The following is a 24,993-nucleotide window of genomic DNA, read 5'->3' as shown; positions in this document are numbered from 1 at the left end:
CTCTTGTAAGAGGGGTTCTAGTGCAAGGATAAACAACAATGGGGACAAAGGGCATCCTTGTCTTGTTCCTTTACAGATGTTGATTTGATCCGTGACATTTCCGTTTATTAAAAGCCTTGCTGTTTGCTGACTGTATATGGCCTCTATCCCTGCTCTAAATTTTTCTCCCACTTTCATTATTTTTAATTGCTGTTTTATATATTCCCATGAGACGTTGTCAAACGCCTTCTCAGCGTCTAACAGTAGCAGACCTGCCTTTCTTTCATTGTTCACTTCCAGGAATTCTATTACATCAATTATATTCCGTGTATTATCTGCTATTTGTCTTCCTGGAAGGAAGCCTGCTTGGTCTGAGTGTATAACTTTTTGTATTGCCCCCTTTAATCTATTTGCTAACACGTTAGCGAATATCTTATAATCGCAGTTAAGAAGCGATATGGGTCTATAGTTTGACAACGTCTCTGGGTCACCTCCTTGTTTTGGGATAAGGGTTATATAGGCCTCTTTCCATGAGTCCGGTGCTTTCCCTTCTTCTAAGATTTTGTTCATTATGTCTCTTAGCGGTGCAATCAATATTCCTGCCAATTTTTTATAGTACTCGGAAGGGAGTCCATCCGGACCCGGCGACTTTCCTGTTTTGATTTTCTGAATTGCCTCCTTTATCTCTGTTTCAGAGATTGGTGCGCTGAGCTGGAGCAATTTTTCTTCTTCTAATTCTTGGATTTTATGATCTTTTAAATACTTTTCTATTTGTTCTCTCCCTTCCACTCCTTTTTTGTACAGATTTTCATAGTACTTTATAAATTTGGATGTTATTGCCTTGGGGTCATCTATGGTTCTTTCTCCTATCTTTATCCTATTTATTTGTTTTTCTGCTTCTCTCTTTTTTAATTGCCACGCTAGATATTTCCCGGGCTTATTTGCCAATTCAAAACTCTTTTGTCTAAACAGTCTCAAATTTTTCTCTACTTCCAATCCTATCTTGCTCTCATATTCAGCTTGTAACAATTTAATTTCGTTTCTCAGATTATCCTTTTTTGGTTTTTTTTACTAACTCCTTTTCCTTTTTCCTGATTTCCTCTAGCAATTTTTCCTTGTCTTTCTCCTTTTTCTTTCTTTCTATTGCTTTTTGCTTGATGAAATACCCCCTTATCACTGCCTTACTCGCGTCCCAGATCACATTTATGTTGTTATTCCCCTTTCTATTTAATTCAAAATAGCTTTCCAATTCCAATTTCGCTCCTTCCAATATTTTATCATTTTTTAATAATGAGTCATCCAATTTCCATATTTTCAATCCCGTACTCCAATTTGGCCTCATTTTTAATTGTACAGGGTTGTGATCTGAGATCGTTTTAGGGAGGATCTTTACTTCTTCTATTCTCATCGTTAGCTCTTTTGTAGCCCAAATGGCATCTATTCTGCTTGCTGTTTTTTGCGCATCTGAGAAAAACGTAAAATCTTTCTCTCCCATATGTTTGAACCTCCAAGTGTCAAATAGCTCCAGATCCTCAGTCATCTTGACAAACACAACTGGCAATTTCCCTTGGTTTTTAGCCCCTCCCGACCTGTCTATTTGCGGGTTAATTACTCTGTTAAAGTCTCCCATAATAATCATTTTGTTCCCTACATGTTCCATTAATTTTGCTTCCAATTTTTTATAAAAAATTGATTTTTTCTCATTTGGTGCATAAAGCCCTACCACTATTAGTTCTTCACCTTGTGCTGTTACCTTGATTATTATTGTTCTCCCCTTAGGATCGGCATAGATCAGTTTCGGCTCCAGTCCCGGTCTTACATATATCACCCCCCCCTTTTTTTGACTTGGTCAGCCGCAATAAATTCACATCCTAATTTGGCGTTAATTAGTACTCGCTTATGTTCTCTATTTATGTGTGTTTCCTGTAAACATACAATATCATTCTTTTGTTTCTGGAGTATATGTTCTACCTTGTTTCTCTTCCTTTTATCATTCAACCCATTTACATTCCACGTTAAAATTGTTAAAGTCATCTTTATTTGGTTCTAAATATTAAACATTAAAACATGCAGGGGGAATTCCCCCTATTCAGATACAGCTTATTGCCTTTAGTCACTATCGCTGTTCTCACTTTCCTCTTGTACTTGTTGTTGTAGTGTTGCATTATGGTTTGGGCTAGGCTCACTACCCTTCATCTGTCTATCTCCCTCAAGTTCACTTCTGTATGGTCTCAGAAACTTTTCAGCGTCATCCACTGTTTCTATTCTTCTCTTTCTCCCTTTAAACGTGAAGGTGATTCCTTCTGGAATCTCCCACTTAAAGCGGATTCCATTCGCACTCAGGACTTTTGTGAGGAAGTGGTACTTTTCTCTCTTTTTTAGCAAGGTGGGGTGGAATCTCCCTTAGTATTATAATTTCCTCCTCTCCAATCTTAAGAGGGTTTTTCCTTCTATTTCGCCAAATGGTATTTCTTAGTTTGGTTGATGTTAATGAGATCAAGAAGGCCTTTGCCTTCTTGGAGTTCACTCTAAATATACTTTTAATCCCTTCTTCTATATTACTTTCGGTTATTCCTAACCACTTAGCTAGTTCCATTATGATTCTTTTCTGTAGATCCTCATCTTGGTTCTCAGGTATGCCTCTCAATCTTAAAACATTCTCTCTTGCCTGCATCTGCAAGATAGATAAGGCATCCCATGTTGCTTCCTGTTTTATTTTAAACTTCTCACTATCCTTTTTGATTTTTTCATTCTCTTTTTTGTAGTCTCTATAATCTTTTGCTGACTTTTTGGAGGTCTCTTCCAGCTGCTGTACCTTTTGTTTTAGGTCCTCTACCTCTTTTTTCATCTCTTTGTTCTCCTCCAAAACTTCTTTCATTTGGGATTCTAATGTTGTGATTGCTTTTGTGTTATCCTCTGTTTTTGTTCCCATCTTATCAAATTTTTCCTCTAAGCTTTTGACTTTGTCGTTCAACTCACTTTTCATTTCAGTAAATTCTTTTCTCATTTCTCCTATGTCGCCCTTTAAGCTTAATATGAGTTCTCTCAGATCCATTTCTGGCTCTTGCCCTTGCCCTGAGGCTCTTCTTATCTGGCTGTTATAGAGGGCTGGCGTCTGCTTCTCATTACTTGTCATTATACTTCACTCAACTTAGCACAGTTTGGTTGTATATTCCTGCCCCTCTTATGCTTTTCAGTTTTACCAACTGCCCAGATATCCTCCTTTGGGTATACGTCCCCCCCCTGCTCAAAGAGCACAAGCCCCACTATTACTCTTGATATTACACTCCAACAAAGCCTTGAGACCAATTACCAATTACCAATTTTTCTTAGGATAGTGGGATGTAGCTCCCTATGTGCCTATACCTAGAGAGGAGAAAAAACCAAATACAATAGAGTCAATAATGGAACACTATAAATAACTTCAAAAAAGAAGAAAGGGTTGGAGGGTTGGTTCCCCCTTCCTAATGTAAGTCCTCTTTATCTTTATCTTTAACTACGTTGGATTGTTTAAGTTCTGTGGTTCTCTTTCTTATCGTTGTCTTACATCACCTTTTCTGTCTTGTCTGTCCGTATATAGTTCTATTTTTTATGTGTATATATGGTTTTTTTATGTCCTTTATTCCTTTCACCACCTGGTGTCGCTATTTCCTTTTTCTGGTGCTGTGGTTCTCTTTCTTCTTGGCTGTCCTTCTCTGGCTCCTCCCCTCTTGCCTCGTCGTTCCTCCCTTCCTCCTATTCTCTGTTGGCCCAGCCCTTTGTTTGTGCACGCTACTCCATTTTCCTGGCTTTATTCAATTACACGTTGAGGAGGTATTTACCAATTTTATTTACAGTCTTGTTACCGTCCTTACCCCCTCTTTTTGTCTTCTTTTAGTTAGGCAATCGTGGTAGATCAATGTCTCTCCTTTTTAGCTTTGTCCCTTAGTAAACAATTTAGCGTTATCTTTCCCCTTTTCGCTCTTCTTTTTTACTGTCTGATGCTTGTATTGTAATCCTGTGGCATTGTTTTTGTACAACAAGAGAGGCTTCCCTTGTCTACTCCTTTTAGTCCTCCCGTTTGTAACTCTTTTTGTCCCTTTTTCCCTTTTTTGGGGGGGGGCTGGCTTAGCGCCGCGTGTTGAGCGCTAGCGCCACGTCTCTTTGCACCAGCTTTCTGTTGTTTCTTTCTTTACCCCCTATGTCTCTTTTATCCTTCTCCTTTGGACTGTCCCCCTTTTTTTGGGATTAAAATTAAGGATGTTCCCCCGCTTCTCCCCCTTCGGACTTAGAGGCTTTGCTTGCCTTGGGTCATTCTCCGCCTTGCGCTTGGGTCCTCCGTTGTCTCACCTCGGCAGAGATGTAGGCTCCGGTGGTCCCCTCTCTCAGCGCCGCTGGCAGTGTTACCCTGGTTCACCCCAGGGCTTATGGGGGTCGCTAAGCCTCCGCGTTGCCCCCAGTAGACCTCTTTAGGCAGCCGCTCTTGCGGAACTCCCGCTGAGCGCGTCCGAGTCGGGTGCGAGGAAACAGGGTGTGAGTCGGGTGCGAGGAAACCCACAGTGCCACCTGGGTCCCATATGTAAGGAGAAATCCCAAGGTTGGAATTTGACCTGATAGTCACATGTGGGTCCAATTGTGTCTTAGGCCTGAAGAGTCCCAAGAAATCTTAAACAAATCCTGACTTGTGTGCTGATGGCCCACCCTTTTCCATTTTACCCGGGGGGGGGGGGACACTGTTTACAGCTATATCAGAACAAAGGTCCAGCAGTGTAGGCAGCCCCACCAGTGCCTGGGGTGTCAACACTGTGCCATGGGGGTTGGGCACGCCGTGGATTGGGTTGCAGGCCAGAGCGATTGTTTCCCGGGCACCCGGCACATGGGACTGGCAGTGCGCCCACACTGCTTTTTTGGACAGCGCTGGGCCCAAAAGGGACATGATGCCCAGGAGGGATGTGGCAGCTGAGGTGCCCTGCAGGCCCAGTGCTACCCAGGGTGATCTGCCCCTCCCACATCCCCATAGCGCCGCCACTGCAAACGTCAATCAGGTTTTCTGCAGATTGACATTTGTTCCGATTCAGCAGTAAACAGCAGGCTTTGTCCAGGGCTGAGACAAAAAAAACCCTCTCTTGAACCCATGACTTTAAATCAGGGAACAAACGTAAGTGTGGATGGGCCCCATGAGCCTGCTGAAGTGTCCATGCAGTTCTGCGTCCTGTTTCCAAAAACGGCCAGCCAAAGGCTTCTGAGAAGCACCCAAGCAGGGCATAAAGGTCGCCCCCACTTTGAACACGCATGCACCAGCCTTGCTGCATGAAGGTTTTATGCAGTTGTCCCTGGCATGCTTACTGACACCTACATGCTTATGCAAGTTGAACTGGGGAGGGGGTGGTTTCAACTAGGAGAAGGCATAGGCTCTCCATGTCATGAAATGTGCCTTGAAGGCCCTTTGAAACCAGGGGTTTGAAGGAACTGCACCTCACATGCAACTTTAGCTGTGATTCGGTCATGTGGTACTGATGTAAGTACCAAATGCACCAAGGATTTGCTAAGAACAACTGAACTACTAAATGTTAGCTGCCTAGAAGATGTCAACTGAGAACTAATATAGCAAAAACTAATTTGTATCCTATCTGTGAGGATCTCATGGTATGAGATGCAGGAGGAAGGTGGCAGGATCATGAGACAAAGACAGCCTTGTTTCTTCTACCATAGGTAATTTGGCTGTAACAACCCAGCAAATTAATCTTGTCTAGTTTTGCATTCTCAAGGAATCTACCATGCAGTAACAAATTAAATTAAACAGCTTCAATGTACCAGCATGATTTTTGTTTTAGCAAACAGTTCTTGTGAGGAGAATATTGCATATTGTATATAACAAAAGTGGTTCTATTATTTTTACTTATTTGGCATCAGTTGAGCATGGAAAATGAGCATGGAAAACATGCTCATCCTTCATTCCACGTTGATGCTTACGGAAGAACAAGATGCATGTTTGTATAAGCAAATGGGATTTATACCTCCAGTGTGCATGAAACTGAAAGAAAGGGGAAATATGGGAGAAAATAATTCCCCAATGGGAACGTATTTATTTATTTATTGAATTTATATACCTCCCTATACCCGGAGGTCTTAGGGTGATTCACAGAACAAAATCAAAATATATATAATCATATGATAATGTGTTGGGTATTTCTGGGTCCAATGGCTTATTTAAATTGGGCTGCATTACCCCTAAACAAAATACAGTTCCTCATCTCAGCTTAGTCTTACAAGTAACATCTAAATTAAGAATATTTACTTTTGTTTAAGTGGAAGATTCAGGACATGAGAAGTTTACCAATGAAGTGAAGTTAGCGTACAGGAATTATCATTTTTGCAAAGTTCATATGTTCCTTTCACTTACACAGTATGATAGAAAGCAGACATTTAGTCTTTCAAAGGAAAGATGAAATGAAGAGAGAATGAAAATGAAGACTGATAGGACTACATACTTTCTAAAACATACAGCTCTTGGGCACTCTCTCTATTGCCTGACAATTTCTGGGGAGCCCTGGGCTTCTGACCCAGCCACGGTTCTTGTCTCTGACCTGCTAAGAGCAGCCCAGTAACCTTTTGGAAATCAACAGCCCTGAGGGTGGGGTGGTTAAAGCCTGATTCAGCCATAGCCACTATCTCTGCTGCTAGGGCACCAGGAAGATAACCATCTTTTGGACCAGGAGCACTGGGGAGATTTGATCTGCAACCTTCTCCCAAGAATCTCAATTTAGCAACATAGGGTAGCATTCGCCCTCTTCCTTGTGTGTGTGTGTGTGTGTGAGAGAGAGAGAGAGAGAGAGCAGCAAAAAGGTTGTTCATTCTCACTCCTGCTCTGAAGATCTGCTTCATACATGCAACTAGATTGCTTTATTTCCATACACTTTATAGCTGAATGTGCAAACTGGCTATATTGAAAAGCTTTTAGTTACAGGCACCTGAGAAAGATGTGAAAATTCTGTCTTGGCTATTTAATCTGCGATGACTTTTTTATACATGCAAGTTCCTCTTTCACATCCTGCTGAAGCCTGCTCATAGGATCTCAAACATGTACAAACATACGCTGTGTTGCCTTCAGTACAAGATAAAGTAATTGAAACTTACAGTAGTTTAGTGACGCAGAAGGCTTCACAACATAGGACAGGTTCTTAGGGTGCAAATTATAAAGACTCCTGTTGAGAACTAGGGTGATTGTAGTTTATGCTTATAGTGCAGTGGTTTTTAAACCAGTGTGCCGTGGCACCCTGGGGTGTGGGCAACACTGGTCTCTGTCCCTCTTTCCTTCTCTCCCTCCTTTGATGCCCTCTTGTGTCTCTGCCTCCCAAAGGCTTGCATAGCTGCCCTGGCTACAAGCTCCCCAGGCAAATGGTCCTCTGGGGCTGGCCAGGGGGTGCTGGCTACCAGGAGCTGAAGCAGCCTCGGAGCAAGCTAGCAAGCAGGCAAGGGAGCCCAGCCAGCTAATCCACCAGTCTTTGCTGTTGGGAATGGACAGACAAGTGCCAGGCCCCTGTGGAGCAGTGTGAGGAGGCACATCTCTTTGGGGCAGCAGTGGCAGCTGTCCAGAGGACTCCAGAGGAGGCTGAGGGCACACTCCGAAAGGGAGGGTGTTCGAAAAAGGGTGAGGGGCTGACCGCTTTGCAGGCAAGGGGTGACATAACTGGGCTCCTGAGCCCCACAGGGGTGCAGCAGAAAGAATGTAGTTGGTCAAGGGAGCCGTGGACTCAGAAAGGTTGAAAAACTGGTATAGTGAACCAGCCCTATAAAATATACATGGAAGTTATAGATCCCTTACCCTTCTCTATGTATTTTACTTACACACACACACACACACACACACACACACGAGCATATTTTAGACTAGACTCTTACATTATAATTTCTCAGGACATTTTGGAGCTGTTAATTTGAAAACGTTTTTAATCAGCAGTGAAATCCCAATTTGTTCTCACTCCCCTCAACAAGAAAATCTCCTTTTGGAGGAAAGGATGGAGCGAATTTACATTATAATGAGCAAATTCTTCAGAGCAAGTAGATCAGTGTTGACATGAAGGGTAATGGAAAAGAGACATTCCCATTTTGAGTCCTTTCATTTCCATTCTCTGTCTTACATATTCGCGTTCCTGCTGCTGAGGAAATACGTTCCTTGCTTTATTCAGTCAACAATTGCAAAGCATTGTAAGTTGGCTAGAAGTGAATGCGTCTGAGGAGAGCTGTTCCCTATCAGGGCAGACAGACACACACAGGAAGGCAACAAAATCTTTCACTGAATGTACTTGCTTGCTACTGGTACTTAGTTCCTAATTTCTTATAATACAGTACCATTTCACCATCAGCCTCTGCTTCTGTGATTTGCTTTAACTGAGGAATATTGTGTCATGTAGAACGTGGCAACCTGCATGATTAGAGGGCTAGAGCACCTTTCCAGAAAATGTTTCGGATTTTTTAGCACAGAAGCATCATGATTAATTGGCAACCTGATTGAGGTTTATAAAATCATGAACGGTATACAGCAGCCTTGTCCAAGCTGGTGCCCAGCAGTGCTTTGGGATACAACTCCCATAAACTGCAGTCTGAATGGTCAAAGGACAGGGATTATGGGAGTTTTGGCCCAAATAATTGGAGGAGGGGTGTCATCCAGTTGCAGAAGGCTGGTATGGAGATAGTAACTAGAAAGAAGGGTTGAAGGGAATAAATTGATGAGCAGTAGATTATAGAAAAAAAGCAAGAAAGTCCTTCTTCACATGTTGTATAATTATAATTAGTGCTTGGAGGCGGTTGGAGGATGGATGGCGGCTAACAGATTGAGATTGAATCCTGACAAGACAGAAGTACTGTTTGTGGGGACAGGAGGCGGGCGGGTGTGGAGGACTCCCTGGTCCTGAATGGGGTAACTGTGCCCCTGAAAGACCAGGTGCGCAGCCTGGGAGTCATTTTAGACTCACAGCTGTCCATGGAGGCACAGGTCAACTCCGTGTCCAGGGCAGCTGTTTATCAGCTCCATCTGGTACGCAGGCTGAGTCCCTACCTGCCCACTGACTGTCTCTCCAGAGTGGTGCATGCTCTAGTTATCTCTCGCTTGGACTACTGCAATGCGCTCTACGTGGGGCTACCTTTGAAGGTGACCCGGAAACTACAACTAATCCAGAATGCGGCAGCTAGACTGGTGACTGGGAGCGGCCGCCGAGATCACATAACACCGGTCCTAAAAGACCTACATTGGCTCCCAGTACGTTTCCGAGCACAATTCAAAGTGTTGGTGTTGACCTTTAAAGCCCTAAACGGCCTCGGTCCGGTATACCTGAAGGAGCGTCTCCACCCCCATCGTTCTGCCCGGACACTGAGGTCCAGCTCCGAGGGCCTTCTGGCGGTTCCCTCATTACGAGAAGCCAAGTTACAGGGAACCAGGCAGAGGGCCTTCTCGGTAGTGGCACCCACCCTGTGGAATGCCCTCCCACTAGAGGTCAAAGAGAACAATTACCAGACCTTTAGAAGGCATCTCAAGGCAGCCCTGTTTAGGGAAGCTTTTAATGTTTGATGGATTTCTGTATTTTAGAATTTCTGTTTTTTTGGAAGCCGCCCAGAGTGGCTGGGGGAACCCGGCCAGATGGGCGGGGTATAAATAAAAAATTATTATTATTATTATTATTATTATTATTATTATTATTATTATTAACACAGAGATGTGACAATGACTGCTGTCTTGGAAAAGATTAGACAGATTCGTGGATGTTCATTTTTTCATTGTTAGCCACATAGCTAAAAAGCGAAAGCTCCATGTTCAGGGGAAGCGTACCTGAGGACAAATAAAAATAGGAAATCTGCTGATTTCATACCTCCTTGTGAGGATTGTGGAAGCATCTTGGTGATGGCAGTTGGAAATGGGATGCTGGACAAGCTTTCTCGCTTATTTCAATTAAAGGAACCAATCCATGTGTGCCTTCATTGTCTACCTACAAATCTGCAGATTGTCTACAAAACAAGTTATACATTATGAGGTCCCATCTATTTTAGAGGGCTTCACGCCTTCCAGTGAAACTGGTTGAACTGACAGGTGTTTAACTTTGGATGGATTCTTCCCATTGTCCTTTAAAAACACTGAGATCCCAAGTGCAGAGTAATCCACATTCAATCTAAACCAATAACTTCATGCAGTAGGAAATGTAGAGCTTAGTCTGTTGCAGTATAAGAACATACTCCTAATCCTCTAGAAGGCAATTCAAGTATTTAATTAAACATATAGTGTTTTAAAAAATATCCATTTTTGTTTATTGTTGTTTCTCAGGTAAAATGCAGCTTCCAACAGCCTACTAAGAAAAATAAAATAAAATAAAAGGAATATACCTTTGGTTTGAAAAGCTGAAAGGGTATTAACTCTCTACCAGACATAGTATTTTTAAGACACTGGGGGTGGGGATTTTTTTTTTTGCCTCTCGGTGATTGCCCATGGAGCCTGGCTGCAAGTGAAATCCATATGTAATACTTCTGTCAGCAAAGCCTTACTAGAAAAGAGCTTATAATAGATATTCACATCTGCTGCTTTGGACACCCTAATCCATCGTAGAGATCTTTGCTGTGTCAGGCTTTGTTTTAGATGAAGTAGCCCAGTAGTTATAAATGTGTGCAAATTAGGGCATATTTATCATGCTTAGGCTGGCTTCTCTTGTACTTGTATCAGTGTCTCTCCTCTAAGTGTGGAGTGTGCAGAAATGTGCTGAAATAACTTGTAAAGTTAAGCCTGCTCTTTCCCCTCTAGCAAATTCAAAATCTAAAGCAAATTTTCCTCAGCCCCTCCATGCTTTGCTTGTTTACTCCATTCTCATCCTCATTCTGTTTACTCGTTTAATTCCTTTCTCCATTCTCAGAGTTGTGTAACTAGAATTTAGTACAGCCCATCCTATAGCAGAATTAATTATTCTGTTTTCTGCTTCATTTTTGCAAATTCTGTAAACCATTACAGTACTAATAGATTTCCAAGCAGAGGAAAACAGGATACATCTCAAGAAAGAGAACAGACATTGGATTGGATCAAGATTAAGTTAGATGAGTTTAGGTCATGATCTAAGTCCCATGCATTTCAATGGGACTTAAGTGCATTTAAGGATGCAGTCTAAACCCTTGCCAGTGCCTGGCATGGTTTAACACAGTAGTTGTGCTATTGCCTTACCCATAGCCCTGCTGCTCATGTTGGCCAGGATGGAAATGAGGCAGGGCTGTATCTGGTGCCCTGTGCCAGTTTGGACCCGGTGTCATCACATGACTGCACAGAGGGCCATCTCAGCCCCTCTCCCACCTCTGAGTGCACCATTTTGGGATCTTGCCTGTCTGCGCATTCAGTGGTTGGAAGGGGAGCTCCATGCCAGCAGGTGGATGCTGGCATCACCCCAAAGACTGGCAGGGTTGGGTGAAGGAGAACTTCTGCACAGCCCAGCACCCAGCCACCAACCTGGCGCAAAGGGCATTGGGGCTGCACCCTAAGCTAGATTAGATCTAGTTCATTGCCAATTGGCACTTCTGTCTAAAATTCACATAAAAGTCTTGGATCAATGTAATAATTCATAACCTCAAATTCTTCTACTGAAGTTAGACATGGCAAAGTCTCATTGAAAGCAATAGAGGTTAGAGTAGAACCTATTGAAAGTGGTGGGTAGTCTTTGCCAATTTCCCTAATAGTACCCAACTTCACAGAGCTGTTGCAAAGAAGCAAGAAATAAGAAAAGGTTAAAAAGGTAAGTTGGTCATTAGAAGCATCTGCTGGACACTCGTTTAGTATTAAGAAGTCATGCAGGAAGGCCCATTCTGAAATGTGAAAGTGCATCCCGAGGCATGGGGGGATAGAGTAGGTTTTAAAAGAAGTATAAGATAAAATGTATTGGCACAGTGAGTCCCATTAAAACTATGAAGTGAGATACTTGCAATGTTAAATCCCACTTCTTCAATCAGATCAACATTTATTATATGTGCATGTGCACCTATCCTCAGAATGGCAAGTTACTATTGGCTCCTGGGACTATTATTAAGGAGAAGGGATAACAGCAGCAGCAGCAGCAGCAATAACAACAGCAGCAATAATTTTATTATGGGAGGGCATTCCAAAGAGAAGGCACCACCACCGAGAAGGCCCTCTGCCTGATTCCCTGTAACTTCACTTCACACAGTGACGGAACCACCAGAAGGCCCTCAGAACTGGAACTCAGTGTCCAGGCTGAACGATGGGGGTGGAGTTGTTCCTTCAGGTCAGCCTTTGACCTGGAAAAAATTAATTCTTCATATTTGGGTAATTTTTAAAACCATATACCAGAACACACAAAGACTTATAATCACCCTGAGTGTATTTTGAACTTTCTGCTTTACCCCAAAAGTGTTTGTAATCATTACGGTACTTGAATTGCTGTGATGTCTTTCTTGACCACATCTGCTTTGAAATGAATTTATTGATTATTACATTTAATTTATGAGGAATTTCTCAGGTAAGTTAATAGAGTAATTCAAATATATAACATACCAGATGCTAGCTTAACTTTAGCTGTTAAGTTATCAATAGCATATTGGGGTAGAATAATAGAATCGTTGAATTGTCATCTAATCCAACCCCCTGCAATGCAGGAATCTCAAAAAAGCATCCATGGAAGATGGTCCTCCAACCTCTGCTTACAAACCTCCAAGGAAGGAGAGTCCACCACCTCCCAAGGCATTCCGTTCCACTGTCAAACAGCTCTTACTGTCAGAAAGGTTTTCCTGATGTTTAGTCAGCTTCTCCTTCTCCTCCTCCTCCTTCTTTTTAAAAAACCGGTTTTCTGCTTGTGATTCTTGTATAGCACTAGCAATTTGGATTCTAATATCCTTGGGCAGTGTCACGGTGTCCTAACAGATCCCCTACCTATTAGTGGGAGCCTGTATCTCACGGTTAGAGGGCAGTGATATGACATAGAGAAGTGAGAACATTTGCTATCCCTCTTCTAAGTTCCCCATGAAGCCTAGCCAGGTGAATAAGGAACATAGGATGAAGGCATATTGGAAGAGTTACAATTTATTAAACTTCTATACTGCCCTTCACCTGAAGATCCTGGGGAGGTTTACAATATAAAAAACAAAAATACATACCATAGTAACAAACAATAATACCCCCCCCACACACAAACAGTTTAAAATATCATAGATTGTTCAATTACCCAAAGGCCTGGGAGAAGAAGAATGTTTTTACTTGGTGCCTAGGCAAGCAGCATCTCGCAAGCAGGGAGCCACTGTAGGAAAGGCCTGTCCTCGTGTTGCCATCCTCTGGTCTTCTCACAGAGGGGGCAAACAAAGAAGGGCCTCAGATCAGGGGTCAGCAAACTTTTTCAGCAGGGGGCCGGTCCACTGTCCCTCAGACCATGTGGTGGGCCAGACTTTTTTTGGGGGGGGGGTGAACGAATTCCTATGCCCCACAAATAACCCAGAGATGCATTTTAAATAAAAGGACACATTCTACTCATGTAAAAATATGCTGGTTCCCGGACCTTCCGCGGGCCGGATTTAGAAGGTGATTGGGCCGCATCCGGCCCCCGGGCCTTAGTTTGGGGACCCCTGGCCTCAGATGATGATTTCAGGGTCCGGGACATTTCATATGGGAAGAAGTGGTCCTTGAGGTATTGCAGTCCAGAGCTGTTTTAGGCTTTGTAGCCTAAAACCAGCACTTTAAACTGGGCCTAGAAACTAATTGTCAGCCATTGCCAGGCCAGGATTGGCATTACTGTATATGCTCAAACTGTCTTGCCCCAGTGAGCATCCTGGCCACTGAATTCTGCACCAGCTGAGGTTTCCAAACCGCCTTCAGAGGCAGCCTAAATCACAATAGGAAGGGACTATAGTCAATATTCAGATCACCCTCTTCCTGCCCAGTTGAGAAAACAAGGTCCAAGGTGTAGTCGGTCACATGTGTTGGGTTGATGACATGTTGGGACAGCCCCACAGTTGTCATGGCAGCCATGAAGTCCTGTGCCGTGCCTCTTCAGGGTCTCTTTCCATGGATTCCATCATGTGTTCAGGGTCAAAGGGATTTGAGTTATCCTTCCCAACTCTTGACCTTGAGGCTGTCATGGGTTCCTGCCACGGAAACCTCTTGTTGGCTGAAGGAACGCTACCACTAAAACATGTACTTCCCTTTAGCCACCCAAATTTTCATGCTGGAATACTGAGTTGCTGGCAATAGAGGGCAGTGTGTATGTACAGCCTTTGACTCAAGCAGGTTTTTAGGTTTGTAATGAAGTTGGATGGAGTTGAAAGTTCCAGCCCTTGCCAGTTTTTGGAAAATGTAGGTCTCTGCTGCTTCTAGCTATCCTCCCCAGCCCTCCTTGACACCCTTTTCTGCCCTCTGCATTCACATTCTCTCTTTCTCTATGGGTTACAAATAAATGATTCTTGCTCAGCATCTGATACAATTTATGTTTTCAATAGCTAGTTGCATTTTAGAGCCATTGAAATGCCTATTCTCTCTGGTCCATATTTTTACCTAGATTACAGAGTAAGCATTCAAGAGGGCTCCCCCACTTTCTTCAAATCAAGTTGGAAGCTCTAAGTTTTCAACTCCATTACAAGGAGGGGTATTGCAGGAAATGGACCTCTTTGTGTACATACGGGACATCCTCTGCTTACAAGGGTTTGCTGGATAAGTAGCTGTCTTCAGCTTGGGGGGCAGTATTTGCCTTCAATGCATAGCAAATGTTCATGGTCTCATGGCTAAACATTTATGGCCCCTTACAATCTAAATTTTATTTATACATATACTTATGGTAAAAATATTGTGCAAAAATCTTAAGGTTTATTTTTTAAAAATCTAAGTCTTGGTTATGTGCAGAAAATGGATAAATTGAATGTGAGAGTCTACAGCCTCAGGCACAGAGCTGCCAAAGTTGCTTCTGTACTCTTGTCTTCTGGACCTCTGATCTCCTTGCTCTATGTTATAGGTCGTATTGTAGCTCTTGCAAGCAACGATGGAACTGTCAAGACCTTAGAACTCAAATCGGGTCTTCTATCCAGCTTGTTGGGCCATGAAGATGAAGTTCAGAGCATCGTTTTTGATCACAAGGCAGAGCACCTGGTCTCGGGTGGCTCTGATGGTACTGTTCGCATTTGGAACTGAGACATTTGTCCATTATTTTATTAAATCTCACAGTAATTCTCCTGCACCTTCCTAGCAGTGCCGGTGGCTTAAAATGTATTTCCATTATCTGAAATAAAGCAAAGTTTTCATATCTTATTTTAGTTTTATATATATATATATGTATATGTACACACACTATCTTTTTGCAATCATGCCTGTTTATTTGGCAATAAAGAATGCATCAAAGGAAGCTATCATTTGGCGTTTTCCTCAAGAAATAGCTTTACAATGACGCCTAATGACAGAGGAGATGAATTGCAGGAGAAATTATCTCCCCCACCACACCAAGGTACTACAGCACAAGGCAGAAGAGAAAATATACTTTTCTGGCAGTGGTGTTATATTTAACTTGTTCAAACCTCTAAATTCATCTACACTTTGAAGTTCAATACATATCTACCACACACACACACACAATGTATTTTTTAAAGTAGTAATTCTGACTGACGGCAAAACAAGAATGTGTAAGTTTCAGACCAATGCCTTGACAGTTACCCTTGCCTCATCAGTCAGTAACTGCAGAGAGCCTTAATCTACCGACTGCCACTTCCTGGAACGTAGCCCTGCAGTCTCGCCCGATTCTACTGTTTTGAAATCGGCAGCGTTTCTGTTTTGTTTCTTTGGAAGGTAGTTGTCAAATGCAAAAGTATATTTATGGGTAATTTAGAAAATACCTTCCGTCTAGGGAAAGCTTCCCAGAGTGAACGTGGACCCATTGAATAGAAGCTATAGGATTTGTTTTTTTCGCCCAGAGGAGCGGCACGTTCCGCCGCCTGCATGATGCAAAATGCGAATCGCCGGTCGCTGTCTTTGGTGCTGAAGGATCCCAGAATCGGCTTGACGGAACGTGCTCCGAAGGGGCTGCTGTTCGGTGCTGAATCTTGCCAAAAGTTGCTGCCGTGCTGGAAACCCACACGTCCCCTATCATTTGTTTTGGGGAGAGCCTCCGGAAAGCCACACTGACACGATGGTGCTGCTGACTGCATTTCGGTCTGGATTGGCTCTAAGCTCCAGCATGCTGTTGCTGTTGCTGTTTCTGGAATTGGAAGCGTAGCCCATTCTCCACCCTTGCGTGCTTTTTTGCAGATATACAGAGCGGAGTGATCTGGTGGGGGTCTTTTTTGGTGGGGGGTGGAACTGAAGATTGCAACCAAGGATATAAGGAGATAAAAGAACAATCTAGCAACAATGATCATATTTTTGGAGTGTAGCTTTCTATCAAGAAGCCTCACCTCTGGACCCCCTTATGGTTGTTTATTTGAATTCTGAACACAGGGTTAAAGCTTCAGTCTCTTGGTGTATCTGCTGGGTTTCCTGTGTGAAATGGGAGGCACTGGGGAAAGGGATTTTCCATGATTCTTTCTTGGAAGTGTAATTCAGAGGACTTGCTGAAATTTTAATCTATGGTGGCCTGTAAACCTTTCCAGCTTTCACTTGGAATAGGTAAGTATACATTTTACAATGAGATAAAATGTAGACTTCTCAAGAATTTAAAATTCCCTGGAATCAGAAATAATAAAAGAGAATAAATTTGTACTGTGATAGCTTTCCAGAGCTTATTTACATGTTGAATTTTTAAACAACAGAATAGATTTTCATTATATTCCATCTCTCCTCTCTCTATAAAAAACATAGGCTAATGAAGTTCTAACAAAATACCCAGAATGGTCAAATGCTGTAGCAAAGTATTGTTAACAATGTTGATCCTTTGTGAAATTTGTTTTCTTTTTATTCATAATGCTTGATTTTATTCAATGGGTTGTTTTCTGTTGCCCCCACTATAAATCACTTTTTTGCAATTTGCTTGTTTTCTAAAGTTTCCACAGCTTTAAGCATGGGCTCACTTGAGCCTACCTGTAGCATGTGAGTGACTCTCTGACTGCATCTGAAAGGCAGGCTAAACAGTTCTGCAACACAAATAAAACAGAGTGAAATGCTCTTGCCACTGCTGTAGGATGTACCCTTGTGGTAAAAGCATATCTTGAACTTCAAGCAATGAAACATTCTGAGCAGACATGTGAAACACCCAATCCCCTTCTTTGCTTTCTCTCAGCACTGAATAAACTGCTTTGTCAACAGGATCATCTAGTTTGCTCTGCAAGATGCAAGGCTTGCTTTTTCCCTGAGTCATTCTTGCTTGGCAGCATTTTATTTTTAAAAGAACATGGCATATAGAGATGCATATACAAATGTGCATATAAATGATACACATTCATTGTGTACATGTTGATATAAAAATTACATTTCCTATCATTAGTAGCATGTGTGTGTGTCAGTTTGATATAGACCACTGTTAAGTTGGTCCCAGACAGCAAGAGATTCAAAAGAGGCAAGAAGATTGTTTTGATTTTGACTCTGTGCCACACATCCAATTAATTGAAATAACTCTTGCCTTAGAAGATTTTGATTATAAATTTAGAATTTATAGAATTTCTGTTTCCTCTCCAATTTCATCGAAACCCTCCTTCCCACCTTTTTCTTCTCTTGCTCCTGGGCAAGAAGAGTGTTACAGGAGTAAGTCTGTCAGAGTGATAACTGAGCACAGCCAATAGTAAAGCAGCAAAATAGAAGCAGAGTGTGAGGGAAAGGCAGGACTCCCCTTCATTTTGAAACCAGGCAATCTGTGTATGTGCCTTCCTTTCTGAATTGTGTGGGGTATCTGTGTGTATATGGTGGCTTATGAGATACTAAGTTGACATGGCCTATTGAAATAATTTAGTGTGCCTAGTAGGTTTCTCCTTGTACATGCTGATTGTGACTCAGTGTTTATATATTTTGAGATGATATTAGATGCCCTAAGGCTTTACGATAAGGCAAGGGGAAATGTAAAATAAGAAAAACAATCGGTTAGCAAATCCAAGTATGAACACAGCCACTTAGGATCCACAAGTACTCATACATATGAGTGCTACAGTCATGTTGAGCCCCTGTAAGGCACACTGGAGGCTACTGGTTAAGAAAAAGAAGCCATTATGAATCAGTTCATATAGAAAAGACTATAATACACCTTTTGATTTCTGCCAGATAAGTACCACAGCCAAACATTTTTCATTATACTCAGTAGTACAATTGGTACACCATTTTCTTCTCATTCAAAGTCTAAATGTAATTACATTTCAGAATCTTTCTCTCTTTTACCTCTTGCTTCCCATGAAAACACCTGGCATATTTACATCTTAGTTTTAATTAACCAATTGAGGTAGATTGAAAGCAGTGCTGAGTTGTGATCCCAGTAGTAAGATAGAAATGATTATGGACTCTAGACTGAATTCCATTAAAGTCTCATTCACCTGTAATTCATCCTCTTAGCAATTTCTTTTAAAAAAAAATCTGCACCAGTGAGTAAACAAATGTGCATGTCACCTAGATGTAAACAATAAATTGCTTGTATTTATGCAAACAGCATGGGAAATATTCAACATGTGACTAATGTGTTTGTCACATAGGAGTCTGACTAACGTCAAGAAGTATCAATTCTTATCTTGCTTGGCTAATAGGCATATTGTCCAATCCAGTTTGGATTAGCATTCCCTTTTAGTTTTCTAGTTATAATGATGGATGCGTTATCTGGAGACAAGTTGAAGGCATATAGCTCATCATCCATTGAGATTTAGCAATACTCTGCTTTATACCATTTCATTATGTTGTGTGAACATTGTTTAATTTAACAAGGAGAATTGAGGTACACATTGTGCATGCTATCCAGATGAAGTTAGATAAACAACCAATTCCTGGCATTAGACAGAGCCAATATAGCTTGAGGATTATCCAAATTATGTACACGTATTTCCAGTTGATTATGCCAGTATTACATACATGACCTAATGATTTGACCCCATGGTTCTTGAAAAGACAGGATTTCTAATTAGTTAATGTTTGTCAGCTGCTATATAGCTATATATGTTTCAAATTGTACCTATTTAAAATATTTGTTTTCAGCCCACCACTCTGGCCTCTCCATGGAAGCATCTGTGTATATCTGATATTAGGACCATATACAGAAGTTGAGGAGGGGGATGGCTCTTCATATTCATGAAGCCTGCATATTTCTGTTGCTAATTCCTAGTTTGGTCACTCCAGCTGCCTTCAACCATGAAGACTACCCTGCTGACGACGGGGATCAAATCTCAAATAATGATAATAATCTGATATTTGATGACTATCGAGGGAAAGGTTGTGTGGATGACAGTGGTTTTGTATACAAACTGGGAGAGCGGTTTTTCCCAGGGCATTCCAACTGTCCATGTGTCTGTACTGAAGATGGACCTGTTTGTGACCAACCAGAATGCCCCAAAATCCACCCAAAGTGTACTAAAGTAGAACACAATGGATGCTGTCCGGAATGCAAAGAAGTGAGGAACTTTTGTGAATACCATGGGAAAAGCTACAAAGTCTTGGAGGAGTTTAAGGTAAGACCAATACATATTAATTCATTGATTCCTTATTTCATTGTGTATGTGCATCTAGATCTAGAAATACATACAGTACTTTAAAAATCATGCATTAATTTGATGTCTAATTGATATTGGGAAAAGGTGTGGAATGCTAGTCAATAAATATCCAATTTCTGTGTTATCATTGTCAGGTGGGTGGGAATAGGAGGTGCATTAGAGATAATTTGAACTAGCATGTTACCTTGTCTTGGTTCCAGAATATGAGACTCTTTAGAGATATGTACAAGTCCAACTACCTCCTTTGGAAAAATGTGTTTTAGCTTTCATGCATCAATTAACCAGCAATTAAGCGCTTTGACTGACCTGTATCTAGTATTAATGAAGAACACCAGAAAAGAAACAATCAATTTTGCAGGTAAACCTAGAATGATTGTGCCAGTGGAGAAGTTCCAGTGGATGTGGAACTGACCGCAAATGACTTCCCCACACCTCCCTTCTCCTGGCAGCCCCCTCTCCTGAGGGTTGGAGGATTCTTCTTAACGAGGTGGGCTATGTTGCTGTGGGGAAAGGATGGATGGGCAAAAAATCAGGCAGGCACCTTTTCTGAGTAAAGTTCCTCCTCATGGAAGGTGTTTCCACCCCACCCAACTTTCAGTGTCTCCCCCTTCCACCTCAGCCCCTCACAACACAACACACCTCATTCAAGAGGGTCCCCAAGTGCTCAATGGAGCTTTTTGAGGGGCTGAAAAGTCACTCTAAGCCATGCTCATTTCCACTTGTGTTTCTCTGGATCAAGGCCACAATATTTCCATTTTTCATCAAGGATGGGTAACCATATGAGAAGATCCACAATAAGATGGTGGACTGAAGAACTCCAAGCATATGGAAACAAGCAAAACTGATAAGAGGTGATTTATATTCTATAACTATGCAGGAAAGGCTGACCCCATTGTCATTCCACATGTTTACAGAGCAATCCAAAGGTGCAGGTAAAGGACAACCAAAAGTTGAGGAACCATATTTTCCAATGCACTAATGGCATTTTGTTCTCCCCCCTAATTTTTTGTTAAGGTTGCCCCCCCCCATAGGAAACACTGGTAAGGAGTACTCCAGCTGCAAGACTGGCATAGTTTGCTCCCACCCCACTTCGTGAGCTTGTTGAGAGAACAGGAAGACAACACCCTCTCCAGAATGTCTTCTTTTCACTCTCTTTGATATTAGAGCTCTGACATTGAAGCAGGATTGATAGTTGACCTTCCCACAGCTTCCAACATGAGATCTCTGAGAGTAGAGAAAAGGAGATCTAATGGATCCAGTGGCCTCTAAAATGCCTTCTCAGGGACCATAGGATTGTATTCTAAATGGCTTGAAGTCTATATTTCTAGTGCAAGAATTAGTTTTGACTGCTGTGAAGGCCGAGGTTACTTTCTATGACTGAAATCCCCCTGCCTTTTCTGACAGTCTGAAGATCTAGTTCTCTTCAACTATTGAGCAGGGTCCAATTATTGTGAAGTAAATAGTTTCATACATGTAACCTTAGGCATGAAACAACCTCAGTAAGTCTGGAAATGAGTACCTACAAAGTGGGAAAAGGAATTGCCCTGTTCAGAGTAGATCAATGGTCCATCTAGCTCAAGGGATTTTTCCTCAACCCCATCCACAGTTTTTCTAGACCTCAGATAGAGGTTCTTCAGCCTGTTGAACTGGCATTATCAGTGCAAAGATGATAAAACCCATATAAAGCCCAGAAAAATAAATAAATCAAAGGGCCTCACCTTTCTTGCTGTCTTACTATCTTTCTAAAGATGGAGTTGTATATCCAATACAGGTGTCCACTAATGGAACAGGAAGGGAGGCATTTACTTCCAATTCCACCTTCCACAGTGTCCCCTGAAAATCTGCTCTGGATGGTTGGGGCCCACCAGAACAGTGTGTGTGTTGAGGTGGGGTGAGGGACTGCAGGGAGGAGGACAAGCTTGTAAAAATTGCCACCCCTCCTATTCTGTTAACAGATGCCCCTGCTGGAGCAAAAGAGCAATGTGTAACACTCAGATTTATTGACTGCATTTCATTAACCCCCCCCCCCTAAAACTTGTTATTACAGATGTGAGATCTCTTCATAGTGAGATCTGTTCACACCACATATAGTTGCCTCCCACACAGCGTATACATTCACATGGACCATTAAAAGAAAACCTTGAACATGATGGCTGCAAGTAAGACTTAAGGCCAACTAACAACAATTGGTTAGAAGAATGAAATTTCAGTTGGAGTATTCTCCCATTAGAATAAGTAGGATTTAAAGGCACTCAGCTTTGCTAGACTGAACCTTATGTTTCTCCATGTGAATTGCATACTATGGAATGGGTCAGGACTGCCCACATATCTGGAGGGATGCTATATGTGTATTCACTTTTGGGATATGGCTAGATTCCCCAGTAGCCCCACTCTCTTATAATAGATTATGTGAGCCATTGTGTTAGCTTGGCTTAGGTGCTAAGGCACTCCAGGAAACAGAATGGCCGGGTGGAGCTTATCCCAGTTTATCCATAGAATACTTCTATGGCATCAGTTAAATTGTTAGCAACATTGCTGGAAAAGCTTGAATGTCGAAATTCACCTGTGTTATTAGCAGCATAATAGTCCCGTGAAAGCACAGCTGCATGAAGATTGCCCCACATGGCAACTTGTTCATGTCAAAGGATTCTCTACATTGCTCCAGAAATTGTCACCATCCCATCAAAACGCCTCTGTTGTGCAGTTTGGGATAGCAGTGTGCTGATTGCCACATCTCTGTAGGAAGTAACCACACATGTGGCACAGCTTACCTGTGATTGCGTTTTTGAAAGACTTATCAGGTGTCAGGAACTGGCAGGACACAGATGAGTGTGCACTGGGGGGAAGGAGGGCTGGAGTCTTACTCAGGAGAGGAGACCAGTGATTTGTGGGGAACTGTACCAGCCATGAGGCAAGAGTCAGAGTGGCCAAGAGATTGAACTGCAACTCATGAACTCCCTGCTTTAGATCCTGTGTCAGTCAGCCAGCAACTGAAAAGGTGCCCTTTGACAAGCCTCTTCCCTTTTAGCCCTCTGCAAGATGAGGATTATAACAACAGTGACCTACCACAGTGCAGGTGAAGGTGCCACAGTAATAAGTGCAACATCATTAAACAGAAACCCTCCTGGAAATGTATAAAAACTGGTCAGAAATAAATGGAGGCTTTTATGACTCACCCCATATTCCTAAATTCTTTGTATCTTACTGCAATGTTAAGACAGTGTGAGCTAAACTCATTCCTTGTTCTAGTTTGTGGTCTTTAGTGGAGACTGGTGTTCTTCATCTGGGTGAGGTGAATAGTGCTGACAATTGGTGGAATTACTTAGCCACTAAAATATGTTTCACATATAAAACATAGTTTGAAGCAGTGGAAAGGGAGACGTGATTAACAGCACTCTGTTAAATTTCAAATAATTCTTTCTAGCATGACCTAGTATTTGTCCTTACGTTTTGTAGTCCTCAACTCTACAATTCAATGTTTCTATGATCCTCCCAACTCAGAACAAGATTCTGCAGTGTTGAATGCCAGTTCTTTTGCTCCTGTCTGTGGACCACAGAACTGGACAAAACTGAAGGATTATTTTGGTCCGGATCAAGTTCAGTTCAAGATAGAGATGGCTTGCCCATTTCTACTAATGTATAAAGAGCTCATTTACTTTATATATTATTCCAGCTAGGAAGAGTTGCCGGGTATACAGGTGCCACAGAAGTTAATCTATATTAAAGAAAAATATCAAAGTGGTTTTGGAGAATCCTGCTTGTGTAAAGAACATCCAAAGAGTTTTTTGGGATGGTGGCCATATTTATACATCTAATGACATATTTCACATTGACACCAAATTGCAGCTAAAGTGAAGTTTTGAGGCCAATTTTGAGGTTCCTCATAGAATCATAGAATTGTAGAGCCTTCTAGTCCAAACCCCCACAATGCAGGGATCTCAACTAAAGTATATTGAAAGGCTAAATGAAATGGAGTGTTGTTGTTTTTCACATATCCCTGCTTCCTTCAGCTAGTTCTCATGTCTCAGTGGCCTTAATTGTTAATGTGATGTACGCTCAAACCCAGGTTCTTGTGACCCCAACCTATGAGTTCAGTGCAGCTTTTCTGTTTTTGGAATGCTTCCCCATGGAGACTCACCTGATGCTTACATTACATAAATGAAGGCGCCGGGTGAAAACTTTTCTCTTTAGCCGGGTTTGGCTGATCAACATTCTATGGCAGGGGTGGCCAACTCTCAAGAGACTGTGATCTACTCACAGAGTTAAAAACTGGCAGTGATCTACCCCCTTTTTTTGGCTTCAGGTCAAGGTTGTTGAACTTTTTCTATGAAGGAAAGCCCTGTTTTGGGGGGTTCAGGTCGAAGTTCAGCTTTTTAGGGAGGAGGAAAACCCTATTTTGGGGGGGTTCAGGTCAAAGTTGTTGACCTTCTTTTAGGGAAGAGGAAAGCCACATTTTGGGGGGTGCAGGGCAAAAGTGTTGAGCTTTTTTTAGGGGAGCTAAAGTTGTTGAGCTGCTTTGGGGGGAGCCAGTGATCTACCAGTGATCTACCACAGACGTCCAGTGATCTACCGGTAGATCACGATCTACCTGTTGGACGTGCCTGTTCTATGGGATTTAAAATGTGTTTGTAGGAGGGGAGGTTACTGGTTTGTTTTTCTTTTATTATTATGGTATGTATTTTGTGTTCTCATTTTGTATTTTTATGTTGTCAGCCACCCTGTGATCTTCAGTTGAACGGAAATATACAAATTTAATAAAAAGTAATAATGATGATGATAATTATGATGATGATGTTGATAGAATCCATTCTGGAAGTCCATTCGACTTCCAAAATGTTCAGAAACCAAAGCACGGCCTCTGATTGGCTGCAGGAAGCTCCTGCAGCCAATCAGAAGCCGTGAAAGCTGCACCAGATGTTCAGCTTCCGAAAATCATTTGAAAATCGGAACAATCACTTCCAAGGTGTTCGGCAACCAAGCTGCGACTGTAATAATAATGCTGTGAACTGAATTCAAATTAAGCAGAGACAGAACAACAACAAAAAACACCACCCCTCTTTTGTTACCTGATCCAGAGCTACTGCCTTCTATGCTCTCATTTTAAATTCCATTCAGTCTCAAGTGTATGAAGTTTGCATTGGAAAATGAATGAATTGCTTCATCCAGTTTCATGGGGGAGTTTGTGGCAGCATTTTCTTTTGCTTTATCCAGTTCAGTGGAGGATTTCAGCTAATTTATTATATTAGATTTGTTATGTATGATTCATCTTCATGATGGTGAAAAGCTTTCCCTGAACTCAGCTTTTGTTTTGAAACAAGAGGCCCGTTGCAGTTATGCATTTCTTCCCTGCTCCATGGAGTTTTGTTTTCTTCCCTGGAAAACCGGCATGAAGCTCTAAGTTTCCAAGGGAGA

The 24,993-nt window shown here is 42.0% G+C and overlaps 2 protein-coding genes across 3 annotated transcripts in view; both read left to right on the top strand.

Moving 5' to 3' along the window:
• The window catches only part of SPAG16 (sperm associated antigen 16), a 403,304-nt gene extending 388,078 nt beyond the window's left edge, over positions 1-15,226 (top strand). For both annotated transcript variants that reach the window (XM_088667222.1, XM_035138897.3), the window contains one exon: positions 14,934-15,226. In XM_088667222.1, coding sequence (XP_088523348.1) covers positions 14,934-15,109 — 176 coding nt within the window. In that variant the 3' untranslated portion in view covers positions 15,110-15,226. The remainder of the gene's footprint in view (positions 1-14,933) is intronic.
• Positions 15,227-15,436: 210 nt separating this feature from the next.
• VWC2L (von Willebrand factor C domain containing 2 like) overlaps positions 15,437-24,993 on the top strand; it is a 90,840-nt gene continuing 81,283 nt past the window's right edge. Inside the window, exons 1-2 of the mRNA XM_088675084.1 lie at positions 15,437-16,573; positions 19,070-19,539. Of these exons, the coding sequence (XP_088531210.1) occupies positions 19,147-19,539 (393 nt within the window). The 5' untranslated portion in view covers positions 15,437-16,573; positions 19,070-19,146. The remainder of the gene's footprint in view (positions 16,574-19,069; positions 19,540-24,993) is intronic.

Source organism: Zootoca vivipara, chromosome 1, assembly GCF_965207765.1.
Source record: "Zootoca vivipara chromosome 1, rZooViv2.hap1.1, whole genome shotgun sequence".
NCBI classification, from domain to species: domain Eukaryota; kingdom Metazoa; phylum Chordata; class Lepidosauria; order Squamata; family Lacertidae; genus Zootoca; species Zootoca vivipara.
Note: the sequence above shows the minus strand (reverse complement) of the source record. Positions and strands in the feature narration are given on the sequence as shown.